At 42.6% G+C, this 18,231-nt stretch overlaps 1 protein-coding gene across 6 annotated transcripts in view; it reads right to left on the bottom strand.

Moving 5' to 3' along the window:
* Positions 1–18,231, bottom strand: part of LOC115475343 (copine-1-like) — a 167,184-nt gene that overhangs the window by 21,649 nt on the left and 127,304 nt on the right. For all 6 annotated transcript variants that reach the window (XR_003943010.1, XM_030210988.1, XM_030210985.1 and 3 more), the window contains 4 exons: positions 10,928–11,014; positions 10,777–10,836; positions 7,677–7,810; positions 4,475–4,529 (listed from right to left, as the gene is read on the bottom strand). Coding sequence is in view for 5 of the 6 variants with exons in the window: in XM_030210988.1 (XP_030066848.1) it covers positions 4,475–4,529; positions 7,677–7,810; positions 10,777–10,836; positions 10,928–11,014 (336 nt within the window). In the remaining variant the exon portion in view is untranslated. The remainder of the gene's footprint in view (positions 1–4,474; positions 4,530–7,676; positions 7,811–10,776; positions 10,837–10,927; positions 11,015–18,231) is intronic.

Raw genomic sequence — 18,231 nt, 5'->3', positions numbered from 1 at the left:
CAAAGAAGATTGACCAAAATGATAGGGGATGGAACTCCTCCCATATGAGGTTTGGAGAAATTCCTGGAGGAAAACTCCATAGTCTGCTACTGAGACAGACATGGGAAGCAACTTCTTGCCCTGGGATCTGTAGTATGGAGTGTTGCCACGATTTGGGTTTCTGCCAGATACTTGTGACCTGGCTTGGCCACTGTTTGGAAAACAGGATACTGGCTACATGGACTATTGGTCTGACCCAGTATGGCTACTCTTATGTTCTTGGCTTGAGTTGCCGATTGCTGATGCCACTTCAAGCATGCTCTTGCCACAAATGAGCTGCACAGTTGCTGGAAGGTCAAAAGAGGCCATTTCAAAGGCTTGTTTCAGAGAGTCTAGCTTCCTATCCTGTAGGCCTATTAAGGCAATGCTCCTTTCTACCCACAAGGTGGTCTTCTTAGTCACCGCTATAACCAGGGAGTCCACCCTGGGAAGCTGCAATTTATCTTTCTCTTCCTCCTCCGGAATAAATGGGCAAGGGCGAGTCATGGCTCTTCCCACTCTCAGTTCCGTGTCTAATGAGACCCATTCTGCTATAATCAGGTCCTGAATGCATCGAGAAGGCCTTACAAGGACCTCTAAGCCCCCTCATGATCAACGAAGATGGAACTCTTGACGCCAAAACAGAAGGTTCCTCAATGGAAAGCACCACCAGTACCTAAGAAATAAGAGTACTGAGCTCCTCTTTAAGAAACAACCTCAATTCTTTCGGGTCATCCCCCTTCTCAGGAGGGAGCTCTCCCCTCCTCTAACAGCTCCTTCAATGATGGCTACTCTGAAAAGACTGAGGCCACATCAGATAAGGAGGGAGTGATCTGCCCACTCCTGAAGGTCTAAATGAGATCTCTTAGGAGCCGGAGGGGCAGCAGGATGAGAAACTGAAGCACCTTGCAGCAACTCCGACTGTCCCTGCTTCAGTTAAAAAAAAGCCTGGTGTAAGAGCAATATAAACTCCAGAGAAAACAAAGATCCCAATGCAGGGTGAATGCTCTGTTCGGTCCTGCGGCTGTAAAATGGTGGCTGTTCTCCACACGTGATCAGCCAGAGACTGCTACTCACTGCCAGTCGGCCCCAATAAAATGGTGCCTGTTCCCGTGCTCGCCTGCATCAAACTGCGCAACAGCCCTGCTGGAGAGCCCAAAGACCCTGGCATATTTGGATGCTACGCCAAATCCAAAGATGTGCTGTTGCCATCCGTTTCTTCTGTGTCCCGCAGGATTCCCAATCTGCATGCACTACACCACCCTGACGCCAGCTGGTGGGTTCCACATCGGGAACACTGTCATAAGTTCAGCACAACTTGTCCCACGCCGTGAGTCAGGGTCCTTTCCCTGCACCAAGTAGACCTTGCAGTCTTCCAAGTGATTCTGAGTCAAACTAGTTAGATTTACCACTGCAGGCTGCTCCCCCCCCCCCCCCCAAGATCACTGCAGACTCAAGCCACCCACAAAGCTCAAATGGGGACCAGCTGACCAACTGGGGACCAGAAGCAAAGCAGTTAGAACCACAGGCTGAAAAGTATGTCCACCCACCTGCTGAAGATAGAAAACACTGAGGAGCTGGGTTGCATGCCAAGAGAGATAGGTCTCAGCTCAGTTTTCAGTTCTATGTCTCCACCTGCTGGTTGATGGACACAACCATCCCACAGGTTCTGGAATAGTGGGAAGCCATATAATGAAAGTGTAATTTAATTTATGTCAAAACAAATGTTATTGAAAGAATAAACCTTGAAAACAGAGCAACATGATACTGCAATTTATATAAACTAATGCTACAATCTGTACCCCAAAAATCTCCCTCCGTAAAACCTCTCTCCCCAATCCCCAGAAAACAACCACAGTCACTATTGGAGGGCCTGTACTCTGATGATCCTCTGAGCCCCAAGCAAGGAATTAACACACCCCATGAACCCCGCCCCAACCCAGCAGGAATACTAAACTAGACATACAAATTTAGACAGTGAATGTACCTTAAATACTGTTAAGAATTAAACCTCAGCCTCTTGGGTGCAAGGACTGCAAGTAATTTCCCACAGTAGAAGGAATTGCTTCCTCCACCTGAGCAAGCCCTTCGCATCTCTAGTCTCCCATGTCAACTACAAATAAAATTGATTCCTCCAGTGCCACCAGGACAGGTGCTAAGAGGATATCCAATACTGTAAAATGCACTTACGTGCCACCAAACAAATCTTACAAAACAGCAAGATGTGACCCGCTATGCCGGCCTTTTTAACTAATAGGAACTGTTCTGCGGAACCAGATACTCCACCCCCCAGGATAGAGATAATGTAGTATTTAATGGCTCCCCAAAATCCTCTTATCTTAGGGCACGTCTAGGAGTGATAGAACATATTAGCATCATGCCCACACTTAGGACAAAGGGAGTTCTGCATCCCGCCCATATGATATATTTGTAATTGGGTGAAATATGCACAATGTAGGTTTCCCGGAATCTCGCACATGATGTGAGAGCCAGGATACTCTACAAACTGTGCAAAACATCCCAGTCAGGTAGGGGGATAACCCAGGTCCACCTCCCATATATGCCTGAGTGTCAAAATTCTTTCTAGGCTCCCACTGAATCAGGGCCTGGTGCACAGACCGAGAGCTCCTCATCAGAGGTGTCATTAAAAAAATCCTTGTATCAATCCCCAATTCCATGTTTTAATGACCCTTTATCTAGAGAGGTTATATAATGTTTAATCTGACAATAAGCAAAACTATTACCCCAGGTCTCTCCAATGCAATCACCATGTGCTCAAACAAAGAAACGCCTTTTCGTTCCCACAGGGCAAAAACCGGATTATCCAGCCCTGGTTCAAAAGCCACGTTCCCCCTTATAGATATTTGATCCGTGACTAATGGGTCACCTCCCAAGTGTCTGGCAAGGACATTCCACACAGCTCACAGTGGGCAATTTAATAGAATATTTTTTTTAACAAGTTACCTAAATTAATAATTAATCCTGGGGGAATTTTGTGCAACTGTCCAGTGCAGAACTCTGGCCATGCACTGGCTGTTCTCCTCTCTTTCCCCCTACCTTGTACAGATCACACAGCAAGAAGAGAAGGAAGTGAACCACTGCACATTGGGCCACTTCCTCCTTCTCTGCTGGCCTACACCCAACTGTTCACACGAACCACAGGAATGTAGTGAAGCCTGAGCGATTCACATCAACAATTGAGTCTAGTCCGGCAGAGGATGTGGCCCAATATGAAGTTATTCACTTCCTGTTCCTCTTGCCAGGCGACCTCTGCAGGGGAGCGGGAGAGAAATTCGGGAGAGCAGCTGATGCTGGTGGTCGACTGTGTGTCATGGAGATAAGAGGTGAGCAGAGCAAGGTGAGTGTGACCCAAGGTCGGGGCAGAGCAAGGTGAGAATGTGCCATGGAGATTGGAGGGAGGCAGAGTGTGATCGTGTTATGGGGGTAGCAGCAGACCAAGCCGACAGTGTCTCACTGGTGCAGTGGTGGGGGAGAGATATGATAATGGGGGAGGAGAGAAGGAAGAATGAGACTTGGGGGTGCATGCCTTGGAGAAACAAAACTGAGAAGGAGTGTATGGCTGGGAGGAGGGAGAATGAAAAGTGGGGGTACTGCCAGCAGGAAAAAACTTTGGGGGAAGACACAATTAGGGATCTTGCTGGGAGTTGGAGAGAAAACGGCAGTTGGGGTGAGAGAAATACGGAGGCTGGAAGGAAGAGGCAGGAGTGGATTTCAGGCCTTATGATGAAGGAATTCTGGGTAACAACACAACAAATAAATTTTGCAGAACTTTAAAAATTGTAGGAAAATTTTAAGAAATTTTGCAGGGAATAGCACTGGAAGTCACCTCTTTTTAGTCTATTTTATTAAGACACACAGGTATCTATATATTTTTATAAAAAACTAGAAGAATTCCTACAGAAGTTGCACCAAGGTTGAAGGTGCTGACATTGCAGCTGTTGAAGAGATGTAATTGTATGTGCGTATTTTATGTAAATTGTGACTCAGTCTGCCTTCCACCCAAACTGTACATCCCGCAACATGTCCTCTTTACAACTTTGTGCCAGCTTGCGCCATACATACTTGAAAGCATCACCTAATTTTATAAGCGTTCATATCTATGCACGTAAATCAGTATTTTATGTGCAAAGTAAAATTACCTCTTATTATGGCTGTACTGAAAACATAACTGGCTGAGGGTTACCAAGACAGGTGTGAAAGCTCTGCTTTAAACTTATAACCACAGAATTCATAAGTATATTTTACTTAGATAGCATAATATATATGTGGTGTGTTCGTATTGCTTACAAATATTACATTTGGATGGTCAAACCCTGCTATAAATATCCATGCATGCATTAACATTCCAACAAAGCAAGAGATAAACATGACTGTCTATGAAATAAGGGTATTAATTCAGGATACTCTTCAAACACGGATGGAGCAGATACATTACCTGCCAGTTCGGAGGAATCTGAGCTCCAAATCCAAAAGCGGGAAATTGTTTATCTCTGTGAAAGAAAACATAAGAAGACGTGAAGAGTTGAAGTGCATTTCTACAACAAGCCACTGACGTTTTTGTGCCTACGGGTACATTTACTGATGAAAATGCCAGTGGGCCGCCTTACTGGTGTTCTACAAATACATGCTCATAAAACATTGTACATATTTTTAAGGGGTGTGAATCACAGTTGGGGCTGATAGGCAGGCAACTTACAGAATATTGTTAAATTGCTTATGTGTCTGCTATGTTTAGATGCCCCCCTCCCTCCGCCATTTATGTCAGCTCTATGCCAGGTTAAATGAGGCACCTGAACAAACTCAATATCGGGTTTATGCTAATATTCTCTAAGGACACTTTGTATGTCTAAGTGCTTTGAAAATGAGCCCCAAAGTTCCATACAGGGTCGGTCTTAGGCAGGGGTGAAAGGGGCAGTCACACAGGGCCCCCGTATCTCTGGCACATCTGTTCTCCTGTCTCGGAACATCTCCCTGCTCCGTACCTTAACGTGCATCCAAATTTCAGGAGAGAGCATCAGGCAGCAGCAGCGATGTTCATATCCCCCAGAGCCTCCTCGCTGCTGTGTCCCGCCCCCCTTTTGATGTTACTTCCTGCTTCTGCAAGGGCAGGATGCAGCTGTGAGGAGGTTCTGGGCCGACAGCTGACGGGATATGAAAATTGCTGTCACTGTCTGCCGCTCTCTACTGAAACGTGGTGGATGCACAAGGTGAAATCTAAGGGCTTTGAAAATACGCCTCTTAGCCACCTAAGTGTCCTTGCAGAATAGGTTCTTACCTGTAGAATAACTCCATAATGCTTATTTCAAATTTGGTATCCTGCCAACCCAAAGGTTGTGAATAACAAACATATAACTAAGTGTAATAACTTAAATATACAGCATATGTAACCAGCTGAGAAACTCCCCAGTAAACTTACTCTCCACCTTTTTTCCCTGAGACTGTCAGTGCCAGGCAAAATAGTGGAAATTATTAAAAAGAATAAAACTACGGAGCACATAAACACACATGGGAAGACTTGCCTCAGCAGTTTGCTTCATTTCTTTGATGGCATGAATATACATATGGATAAAGGTGAGTCGGTTGATGTAATGTATCTAGATTTTCAGAAAGCTTTTGATAAAGTTCCTCATGAGAGACTCCTGAGAAAATTAAAGGGTCATGGACAGGAGGCAATGTTCTGGTGTGTATTAGGAATTGGTTATTGGACAGAAAACAGAAGGTAGGATTAAATGGTCATTTCTCTCAATGGAGGAGGGTGAAGTCCCGCAGGGATCAGTACTTGGGCCGGTGCTATACAATATATTTATAAATGATATGGAAATCGGGACGATGAGTGAGGTGATTACATTTGCAGATAACACAAAACTATTCTAGGTAGTTAAAAACATGTGTGGACTGTGAAATACTACAGGAAGACCTTATGAAATTGGAAGACTGAGCATCCAAATGGCAGATGAAATTTAATGTGGACAAATGCAAGGTGATACATATTGGAAAGAATAATCCAAATCATAGTTACCTGATGCTAGAGTCCAGCTTGGGGATCAGCACCCAAGAAAGAGATCTAGGTGTCCTTGTAGATAATATGCTAAAAATCTTCTGCTCAGTGTGCGGCGGCAGCCAATAAATCAAACAGGATGCTATGAATTATTAGGAAAGGGATGGTGAATAAGACCAAAAATATATAAAGCCTCTGTATCGCTCCATGGTGCAACCTCACCTCGAGTACTGCGTTCAGTTCTGGTCGCCTTATCTCAAAAAAGATATAGCGGAATTAGAAATGGTTCAAAGAAGAGCAACCAAAATGATAAAGAGGATGGAATTCCTCTCATATGAGGAAAGGCTAAAGAGGTTAAGGCTCTTCAGCTTGAAAAAAAGATGGATAAGGGGAGATATGATTGAGCTCTACAAAATCCTGAGTGGTGTAGAACGAGTAGAAGTAAATAGATTTTTTACTCGTTCTAAAAGTACAAAGACTAAGGGAAACTCAAGGAAGTTACACTGAAATACTTTTAAAACAAATTGGCAAAGAGTTCCAGAGCTTAACTATTCATTGATTGAAAAAATATTTCTGCCTGAGGATGTAAGTAGCAGCGGTTAGTGTACTTGGGTTTAAAAAAAGGTTTAGACAAGTTCCTGGAGGAAAAGTCCATAGTCTGCTATTGCTACAGACATGGGGAATCAACTGCTTGCCCTGTGATTTGTAGCATGGAATGTTGCCACTATTTGGGTTTCTGCCACGTACTTGTGACCTGGCTTGGCCACTGTTGGAAACAGGATACTGGGCTAGATGGACCATTGGTCTGATGCAGACAGCTAACCAGATAAGTAAAAACCTGAACTCAGGATAGCAAAAAGGCTGTCCTAACTTCAAGTTAACTGAGCCCTGGTTTGAATATTGGCTGGTGACAGCTTCCAGGTCGGCGCACATACCTAGATATTCAGTACCGGAAGCCATGCATGCCCTAGCATTGAATATCTGGGATTAATTCATTCCATGGCTGTGAGTGCTCACAAGCCGCTCACCACCGTTGGCTGCTAAATGGCTAAGTTGTGGCTCCACCCAAACCCTGCCCTGGACCGCTTCTAACCTACCTGGTTAAGGAATGGCCGATTAGCAGAGATGCTCAGTGGAACTACCCGGTTAAATGACACTGAGCATCAGTGGCCGGCCAGCTCACCTAGGTTTAACTGGGCAGGAGCCTCTTATCTGCTGCTCCCCTCCTCCTCTGCTCATTCCCCCGTAAAGTCAGGTATGTGCAGAGCCCCATAGTTTGGCCAGACTATGACCTCCACTGTAAAGCAGCAGATATGAAGTGCTCTTCACCAGAATCCTCAGATGGGGATTGGAAATAGTAATACAAAAGGGTGGGAGAGACAGGCATGTCGTGACACTAGGGATGGGATGCAAGAGTGAAGGGAAGGTCATGCTACCAAGGGAAAAGAGATGGAGACAGAAAATGGAAGGTGATGGTGCACTGCAAAAAACTGAACTCAAGTCTGGGTATCATAATACAAAAGAGAACTGGAACCAACACTTCATACATAGTGTAATTCTATCAGTATCACTAAGATTGAATAAATACATCCTAATAAATACATATCTGTAGAAACATATCAGTTTACATATTCCTTACGTGTCGTAATCCTGGACTACATTTCCAACACACCATAGCGCAGTCAAATACTCATTGACTCCATTTGGACTGATGAAATGCAGCGAGTCTGGTGATTTTGGATCACCATTGGAGCCAGTAAAATCAATACCAACCTAGATTTAAAAACAGGCACAGGGTTATTGCAGGAAAACAAGGGGCATATTACAGTGGGTGCAAAATCAAGATTACAATCTGAAATCTAAGATCAAATTAAAATAACACAGAAAATAAATTGGTTCAGTATAATATTATAGAACAGGATACTCAAATTAAAGTCTTCTGCCTATCAGCTGGTGGATGGATGGAGGTCAGGGGAGCAAGGAAAGTAATAAAGGTGATCTAGTAAAACAAACAGGAAGGGATGGGAAACAATGAGAAATTAAGTCTTACCTGATCATTTTCTTTCCATTAGTCCTTCCCACAATTCCAGAACCTGTGGGACAGTTGTGTTCATCAACCAGCAGGTGGAGATAGAGAAACTAAAACTGAGTTGAGATCTCTTGGCATCCAGTCCAGCACTTCAGTATTTATGTAGACAAGCAGTAAGGATAAACTCAGAACAGCCAACCTTAAACAACTCACTAACCTAACACTAACCAGATGAGTAAACATGTGTGGACCTCTCATCTACTACTACTACTTAACATTTCTAGAACGCTACTAGGGTTACGCAGCCCTGTACAATTTAACATGGAAAACTTGTAGACAAGAGATATGCAGGAAGCACTGCGAAGGTAACTGTCGTTATTTGACTCATTACTTTACATGGCATCCAGTCCAGCTCTTCAGTTTTTATGTAGACGAGCAGTAAGGGTAAACTTAGAACAGCCAACCTTAAACAACTCAGTAACCTAACACTAACCAGACGAGTAAACAAGTGTGTACCTCTCATCTATGGAGAACTTGTAGACAAGAGATATGCAGGTTCTGGAATAGTGGGAAGCTACATAATGGAAACCGTGTTACTTATTTTAGTTGACAGCAGAGCCATAGATCAAACAGAAGAGGAGAAATGAAACTTCCCAGAAAACAATTTGCTTAAATCGCTCTGAACATCGGGCTCCCCTTTGTTTTTTTCCTCTAGAAGTGTGCTAGAATTGTGAGATCCAACAGACGCCATCCTGGTCACCAGCTGTTCTCCTTGTGTCTAAATTGCTGCTTGCATTGCTCCAGCAGAATCAGTACTCCCTTGCAAAGTCAGGTCAGGTGGTGGAAACTGCAGAGCAGGCTCAGACTCGCATTTGAAACCAGAAGGGCTGCCTCAAGGCCTGATCCAGTATTACATTCAATCACAGTTTTTTGGAACTGGCACCTACAAACTTGGTCAAAAGCTTTGGAGTGGGTGAGGACAACTCTGCTGGGTAAGTTCTCACTTTCCGTTTACATTTAATCTTGCTTCCAAGAAAAAAACAAGAAAAAGGAAAATCATTGAAGATTGAGGAGCAGTGAGGGTCGTGGCATATCCAGTGCTGACATCTTAGATCTCCTTTATAGCTCTTTAATTTGTCAGTTTGTTTTATTACATCTTCCAGGTTCACCAAGATCTTTCACTTCCTTCATATCGCCACCCTTAAATACCATGTCGGCACAGGTAGCTCCCTTACATCCAATTTTCAAGTTTATTTAGCACTTTCTATCCCGCCTATGGGAAAATCCATCAGGGATGCTTACAATCTAAATTTTTTTTATTTTTGTTACATTTGTACCCTGCACTTTCCCACTCATGGCAGGCTCAATGCGGCTTACATGGGGCAATGGAGGGTTAAGTGACTTGCCCAGAGTCACAAGGAGCTGCCTGTGCCTGAAGTGGGAATTGAACTCAGTTCCTCAGTTCCCCAGGACTAAAGTTCACCACCCTAACCATTAGAGTTCAAAACAGGACAAGACATGATACAGAAAGAGGGGGGGAGGGGTAGAACTACAATATAGATAGGAAAGAGGGAGGGTTAGAACAGCAGGGAAAATGCGTTTGCTCTAAGAGTCACAGCGGAATTGCAAGGCCCTTGAACTGACATTATAGGAAAAGCATCATCTTACAATAGAAAAATCGTCCTTAAAGACTTTGAAATTATCCAAGGAATGGCAATGTCTCAAATGTATTGGTAATGAGTTCCATAATTCTGGGTCTTGAACAGAGAAAGACTAAAGCAAAGGATTTATTTATTTATTAATTTGTTTCATTTGTATCCCACATTTTCCCACCTTTTTGCAGGCTCAATGTGGCTTACATAGTACCGTAAATGGCGTTAGCCGGTTCCGGTATGAACAAAAAGAATGTGATATAGTGGTAGAGTAAGGTTCATGTATGGTAAATACATTGGGGGAACTTAGAGAGGGAGAGGAAGAGTCTGGATATGTCCATTTCGATCTTTGGTTATGTTATGTCGCAGGTATCCAGGTTTTTTATGTTGGGTCGGTGGGGTATGCTTTTCTGGACAGGTCTGTTTTTAGTGCTTTTCGGAAACTTACGTGGTCGAGCGTAGTTTTTACTACTTTTGGCAGCACGTTCCATAGTTGTGCGCTTAAGTAGGAAAAGCTGGATGTGTAAGGGTCCACCACGGTCTTCCACACTTTGACTGCCCCTTTTACTCCTTGATGATCCAACAGTCCAACTGACTCCCTGACAGACTTTCTGCTTCTCTTTTAACTTTCTTTATCAATGCCTTGCATCTTATGTTTGTGTTTATTTAAACTTGGTATACCGTTCTAACTGATTTCCATAAAATTATAACTAAGGTCTCCAAGTGGGTATTGGGTACCTGGCGCAGCTGGTGGTTTGCGTGCTTCATCAGATGATTCTTCGTTGCCAGTGGTGGTTGGATGGCGGTGATGTGGAACGGGAATTACCATCTACAGTTCCTGGCTCTACTTAGAGGCATTTCTGCGGCTCACTACTATGGCAGTTTTTGCTGAGAGAGCAGCTACGTGAAGGCGGTAGCTATGCGAAGAAGTTGAAACTGTACTTGCTCTGGACACTGTGTCTTGCTGGTCCTCTGAGGGAGGGGGGTGTATAAGAGGGTTAGGGTTACCTCTTTAGGGTAAACACTATTTTATTCAAAAGATTAAAATTTGTACTTACAGTGAAGTTGATTTGGCAACCACCCATAACGTAGTCCAAAAAGGAGTATTCTACTTCAATCTAAAGAGGAGAGACTGAAAATCAGCTATTTTTTCTCATTATCACCAGGTCCCACACTAGCAGCAACAAGACACTCTAGAGCTGTACGTACCTTGCAGGACTTAATCCGAACAATTCCAGAATTTTTGTAACTTTTCTTTTTTTGTTTCTTCTCTGGGTGGATACATTCATACTCCATCTGCATAGAACAGCAAGCATTACAAGTAGTGGAGATACTAAGGCATATTAACTCTGGCTACTGGAGAAAAGACCTATTACCTTGTCCTCATTTCTCTCACATCCAAACCCTGTAGAGACCTGGCTCTGCAGGAGACCTCTCATGCCTTAAAGTGGAACACAGTCCATTATGGTTACTAGAAAGGCTATTACCTAGCTGCTCAGGAGTGACCACTAACGGTAAAGTACCTGGTTCCCCCCATCCAACAGCCCTGTCCAGAACAGCATTAGAGGCCAGAAATTAAGCAAAATCCTGCTAGACCAGTCCAGACTAGCGGGTTGTGTTCCCTAACCAGCAGAAAGAAGCAGAGAACAGTGATTTACAGTGACAGCATTGTTACTGTAAATACTAGTGCAATCCTGGAAATCTCCAGCTCCACCTGAGCTATGAGGTAGAGCTGAGGCCTGTAGACCTCTGGAGTTCTGGAAGCTGACTCCCTTTTATCAGCTTGGTGGGGTTATTTTCCTTTACACAAAACTCACACTGAGTTGGGGTGGGGACAAAGGACTTAACTACAAATGGACAGCAGAGGGATGGCACACCTCACTACTGGTCACTGCAATACAGGATTTCTGTTGAAGGCCCCTCTCCAATTACTGCCTCCACCCAGGTACATGGGCCTTGACCCTACTACTACTACTACTTAACATTTCTAAAGCGCTACTAGGGTTACGCAGCGCTGTACAATTTAACATAAAAGGACAGGCCCTGCTCAGAGAGCTTACAATCTAAAGGACAAGTGAGTAGTCAAATCTAAAGGACAAGTGAGTAGTCTATTCGATAGGGGCAGTCAGGTTGGGGCAGACCCTAGCCCCAGGGAGCCAGACCTTCAGATATATCACTGCACAGGGAGCCAGACCTTCAGATATATCACTGCACCAATCCAGACTGCAACCATGTGCTGGAGGTAGAGAATACTGGAGATTTCCAGAACTGCACCATTCCTTATAATGGCAATGTCATCACTGAAAATCTGTGTTTTTTGCCTTCATCTGCGGGTTGGGCAGCATAACCTAGTAGTTTGGACTGGTCTAGCAAGATAAGGAAAGGAATTTTATATTTAGCTATTTAAAACAAAAAACCCCAAAAAACATATATTCTGCTCTATTCAAGAATCCTAGGGGATATCATCTTTAATATAGACAATAAAAATGCACACAAATTTCACAATACAATTTGTACATCAATAAAGATAGACTATAACAAATCATAAAGTGATAAATTGCAGAATTCCAAAGAGATGCAGCCTTAGGTAAACCCCTCATATGAGCAGCATAGCCCAATAAACCCACATCACTACATTTGACCATATGTCTCCTTTTTCAGAGATGTGTCCTATGATGTGAAAACAGTTTGCAAACAATAATGTTTTGGTTGCTGCAGACTCTGTACTGCTGACCCAATACAGCGGAAAGAAAATCAGAATACAGAAAATTATGCATACCCCTGCTGCCCTTAGGTGCCCATAATTATGCCAGATCTATGCTAGATTTCTATAACAGAATATGGGTACCCAGACATCATTATTTTTGGTCATGATAAATTACAGGTGTTCAGGGACAGACTTGCCTATTTAGAAATAACATGGGTATTTATTGATTGGTTCATTGCTACTGCTTGTTGTGATTGCTTCTTTCCTATCTTAATTGGTGTTCTTTTTCTTTCTATTTTAATGTCTGATTATTATTCTGTGTAAGCCCCTTTGATCTTTTATGACAAAATGGTACTATATCAAGATTTTAATAAATATAAACATAAAGCATTGGAACGCCTAAAAGACAGCCACCACTTAGGGTGTGCAGGGCACTTCCACTATTCTCATGCCACTACTTTAGGAAATGAAGGAGTAGAGAATGTGACACAAGATTCAACACGGGGAAGGTCTCTCAAAGAGTTCTTTATTGTACGATACAGGGCCGTTTTTCGGCGGTGTAAACCGCCTACCTCAGGGATCAAGAATACAATATCTACTGTTAAATGAATTACAGATCAAGTAGTGCCAGGGTATTAATGCAGATATGTAAACTGTAATCACATGTATTCTGGGATGAACACTCAAAAAACACCTTGGTGCCAAAATCACCAGTGCTGCAGATATTGTATTCTTGACTCTTAAGGTAGGCAGTTTACAACACCGAAAAACGGCCCCGTGTCGGGTCTTTGGTGCAATAAATAACTCTGTGATAGACCTTCCCTGTGTTGACGCTTGTGTCACATTCTCTACTCCTTCGTTTCCTTTGGACTTCATTTACAGGTTTTCTCCTGCATTGTTCTGCATGCCACTACTTTACCAGATTGTCACCATTAGTTATGAAAGCCAATCATTGAGTACCACAAACTATGAACCTGGTTCTAGGATACAGGGTATACAAATTTCAGGAATATTCATTAGGGAAATCCTGAAGGTCAGACCTTCTGTGGCACTCAGACTCCAGTTCATTATCCTCAAATTAAACATGACACCAGACAGGTTAATAAATAAAAATAAAATGAAACAAAAAAAAAAGAAAGAAAGAAAAATAAGATACTTTTTAAAACTGGGCTGACTAAATATATTTTTGATTATTTTTCAAATGCCAGAACCTTCATCCTCAGATCAGGAATCATACCACTTTAAGTGAAGTTTTAACAGACTGCTGCTGCTTAATCTAACCTCAAGTCATAATGAAATGAATGACTAGTCTTGGAGTTTTGGCCTGATTTCATTAAAAATGAAGTGTGTCACAATTAGGGAACGAAAAATCAGGGCTAGTTCAGTTCACAGTCTCATTGTGGTATATGGTTAAATGATGGAACAACCATTGAGAAAACAAACATAAGTACATAAGTAATGCCACACTGGGAAAAGACCAAGGGTCCATCAAGCCCAGCATCCTATCCATGACAGCGGCCAATCCAGGCCAAGGGCACCTGGCAAGCTTCCCAAACGTACAAACATTCTATACATGTTATTCCCGGAATTGTGGATTTTTCCTAAGTCCATTTAGTAGCGGTTTATGGACTTGTCCTTTAGGAAACCGTCTAACCCCTTTTTAAACTCTGCCAAGCTAAACGCCTTCACCACATTCTCCAGCAACGAATTCCAGAGTTTAATTACACGTTGGGTGAAGAAAATTTTTCACCGATTTGTTTTAAATTTACTACACTGTAGTTTCATCGCATGCCCCTAGTCCTAGTATTTTTGGAAAGTGTGAACAGACGCTTCACATCCACCTGTTCCACTCCACTCATTATTTTATATACCTCTATCATGTCTCCCCTCAGCCGTCTCTTCTCCAAGCTGAAAAGCCCTAGCCTCCTTAGTCTTTTTTCATAGGGAAGTCGTCCTATCCTCGCTATCATTTTAGTCGCCCTTCGCTGCACCTTTTCCAGTTCCACTATATCTTTCTTGAGATGCGGCGACCAGAATTGAACACAATACTCAAGGTGCGGTCGCACCATGGAGCGATATAACGGCATTATAACATCCTCACACCTGTTTTCCATACCTTTCCTAATAATACCCAACATTCTATTCGCTTTCCGAGCTGCAGCAGCACACTGAGCTGAAGGTTTCAGTGTATTATTGACGACAACACCCAGATCCCTTTCTTGGTCCGTAACTCCTAACGTGGAAACTTGCATGACGTAGCTATAATTTGGGTTCTTTTTTCCCTCATGCATCACCTTGCACTTGCTCACATTAAACGTCGTCTGCCATTTAGCCGCCCAGTCTCCCAGTCTCGTAAGGTCCTTCTGTAATTTTTCACAATCCTGTCGCGAGTTAACGACTTTGAATAACTTTGTGTCATCAGCAAATTTAATTACCTCGCTAGTTACTCCCATCTCTAAATCATTTATAAATATATTAAAAAGCAGCGGTTCTAGCACTGACCCCTGAGGAACCCCACTAACTACCCTTCTCCATTGTGAATACTGCCCATTTAACCCCACTCTCTGTTGCCTATCCTTCAACCAGTTTTTAATCCACAATAGGACATTTCCTCCTATCCCATGACCCTTCAATTTCCTCTGTAGCCTTTCATGAGGTACCTTGTCAAACGCCTTTTGAAAATCCAGATACACAATATCAACCGGCTCCCCTTTGTCCACGTTTGTTTACTCCTTCAAAGAATTGAAGTAAATTGGTCAGGCAAGATTTCCCCACACAAAAGCCGGGCTGACTTGGTCTCAGTAATCCATGTCCTTGGATGTGCTCTGTGATTTTGTTTTTTAGTTCAATCATTTTTAACAACAAATGTGACAAATTCTCATTCAATACATTTAAACTGACAAGTTATGACCTCAATTTTCACTTTGCCAGGCTGATACCAACACTATGTACATTTGTCTATTTATGTTTCAGCTTGTGATTTTGTTTTTAATAATAGCCTCTACCATTTTCCCCGGCACCGACGTCAGACTCACCGGTCTATAATTTCACGGATCTCCCCTGGAACCTTTTTAAAAAATGGGTGTTACACTGGCCACCCTCCAATCTTCTGGTACCACGCTTGATTTTAAGGATAAATTGCATATCACTAGCAGTAGCTCCGCAAGCTCATTTTTCAGTTCTATCAGTACTCTAGGATGAACACCATCCGGTCCAGGAGATTTGCTACTCTTCAGTTTGCTGAACTGCCCCATTACGTCCTCCAGGTTTACCGTGAAGTCAGTAAGTTTCTCCGACTCGTCTGCTTGAAATATCATTTCCGACACCGGTATCCCACCCAAATCTTCCTCGGTAAAGACCGAAGCAAAGAATTCATTCAATCTCTCCGCTACGTCTTTGTCTTCCTTGATCGCCCCTTTTACCCCTAGGTCATCCAGCGGCCCAACCAATTCTTTTGCCTGCTTCCTGCTTTTAATATACCGAAAATTTTTTTACTATGTTTTTTTGTATCTAATGCTATCTTTTTTTCGTAATCCCTCTTTATTTTATTTATTTTATTGCATTTGTATCCCACATTCCCCCACCTATTTGCAGGCTCAATGTGGCTTACATAGATTTGTTGACATTGTCATATCAGGATATCAGATACAGATAGTAGTGTGTAGCGATCAAGAAGGGAAGAAGGGAGGGAGTGAATTGAATAACTGTATAAGGTAAGCTTTCATAGTTGAGAGGGTTGGTGAGGTGAGTTAATGAGGTTATGGGTACTCGTTGTAGGCCTTGTTGAAGAGGAATGTTTTCAGCAATTTTCAAAAGATAGTTGTTTCATTGATTGCTTTCAAGTCTGTGGGTAATGCATTTCATAACTGCGTGCTCATGTACGAGAAGAAGGTAGTGCATGCATCAGTTTGTACTTCAGTCCTTTGCAGCTGGGATAGTGCAGGTTAAGAAATTTGCGAGATGATCTTGTGGCATTTCTGGGCGGTAGGTGCACAAGGTTTGGCATGTAGATTGGGGCATCTGCATGAATGATTTTGTGTACAATTGTGCAGATCTTGAACGCAATGCATTCCTTCAGTGGAAGCCAATGAAGTTTCTCTCTTAGTGGTTTTGCACTTTCATATTTAGGTTTTCCAAATATGAGTCTGGTGGCTGTATTCTGGGCAGTTTGGAGTTTTTTGATTGTCTGTTCTTTGCACCCGACGTACAGTGCATTGCAGTAATCCAGATGACTTATTACCATTGACTGTACCAGGGTATGAAAGATGTATCTTGGGAAGAAAGGTTTTACTCTTAAGTTTCCACATGGTGAAGAACATTCTTTTGGTCGTGTTTTTCACGTGGGTGTCGAGTGAGAGGTTTCGATCAATGGTGACTCCAAGAATTTTCAGGTTTTGTGAGACCAGAAGGAACAGTATGGCGTGGTTATGGTGTTGAACTTTTTTGTGTTATTTTGTGAAGTGTGCACAAGGCATTGTGTTTTTTTCTGCGTTAAGTTTTAGTTGGAATGCATCTGCCCAGGTGTGCATTATTTGGAGGCTTTGGGTGATCTCGTTGGTGATTTCACTTAGATCATGTTTGAATGGAATGTAAATTGTGACGTCATCTGTATAAATGTAGGGGTTGAGGTTTTGATTGGCTAGTGGCTTGGCTAGAGGTATCATCATTTGGTTGAATAATGTTGGTGAGAGAGGGGATCCCTGGGGGACTCCACATTCAGGTATCCATGGTAGTGATCTGTCCTCGTTCGTTGTTACTTGGTATGATCTTGTGGTTAGGAATCCTTTGAACCATTTGAGAACAGTGCCTCCTATTCCGAAGTATTCTAGTATTTGTATTAGTATATCATGGGTAACTATGTCAAAGGCACTGGACATGTCGAATTGCAGGAAGAGGATGTTGTTACCAGTCGCAATTGCTTGTTTGAATACGTTCATTGCGGACACTAGTACAGTTTCGGTGCTGTGATTCGTCTGAAATCCTGATTGGGACTCGTGCAAAATTGAGTGTCTATGTAGGTATTCAGTCAATTGTTTCGTCACTATGCCTTCCATGAGCTTGGTCATGAGTGGGATGGATGCAACTGGTCGATAGTTGGTTAGGTCCATTTTGTTTTTCTTAGCATCTTTTGGTAACGGAGTGAGTAGTATGTTTCTTATGTCCGTGGGAAAGAATCCATTTTGGAGCCTGTAATTTATGTGGTTTGTGAGGTCTGTTTTGAATTGTTTGGGTGCGGACCTTATTAGACTGTTAGGGCAGATGTCTAATTTGCATTGCGATTTGGCGTATTTTCCTAACCAGTATGAGATTTTTTTTGGTGAAAGCGTGTCAAAGTCGGTCCATGATCGATCTGCTGGGTATTCTCCGGGCTTTGGGTCTAGACATTCAAGGATATTTGTGTAGTCCGTTGTGTTAGTGGGTATCTTGAGTCGGAGTTTTGAGACTTTTTCCTTGAAGTAGTTTGCAAGGTTGGTTGCTGATGGGGTAACTGCGTTGTTAGAGGTGACTTTGGTAGTATTTAGAAGATTGTTTACGAGTGTGAAGAGTTTGTGCGTATCCTTATAGTTTGGTCCTATTTTGGTTTTGTAATAGGTCCTTTTAGTTTGTCTGATCGTGTATTTGTATTTTCTTTGTAGTTGTTTCCAGTCTTTGTGTATGTTTTCATCTTTTTTCTTGCTCCATGTTCTTTCCAATCTTCTGACTTGTGTTTTTAGTTCTTTCAATTCTTTGTTAAACCATGGAATTGAGTTTTTCCTATGTGAGGTTCTGGTTTGAAGTGGTGCTATATTGTCTAACATTATTCTGC

This window comes from Microcaecilia unicolor, chromosome 8 (assembly GCF_901765095.1).
Source record: "Microcaecilia unicolor chromosome 8, aMicUni1.1, whole genome shotgun sequence".
NCBI classification, from domain to species: domain Eukaryota; kingdom Metazoa; phylum Chordata; class Amphibia; order Gymnophiona; family Siphonopidae; genus Microcaecilia; species Microcaecilia unicolor.
Note: the sequence above shows the minus strand (reverse complement) of the source record. Positions and strands in the feature narration are given on the sequence as shown.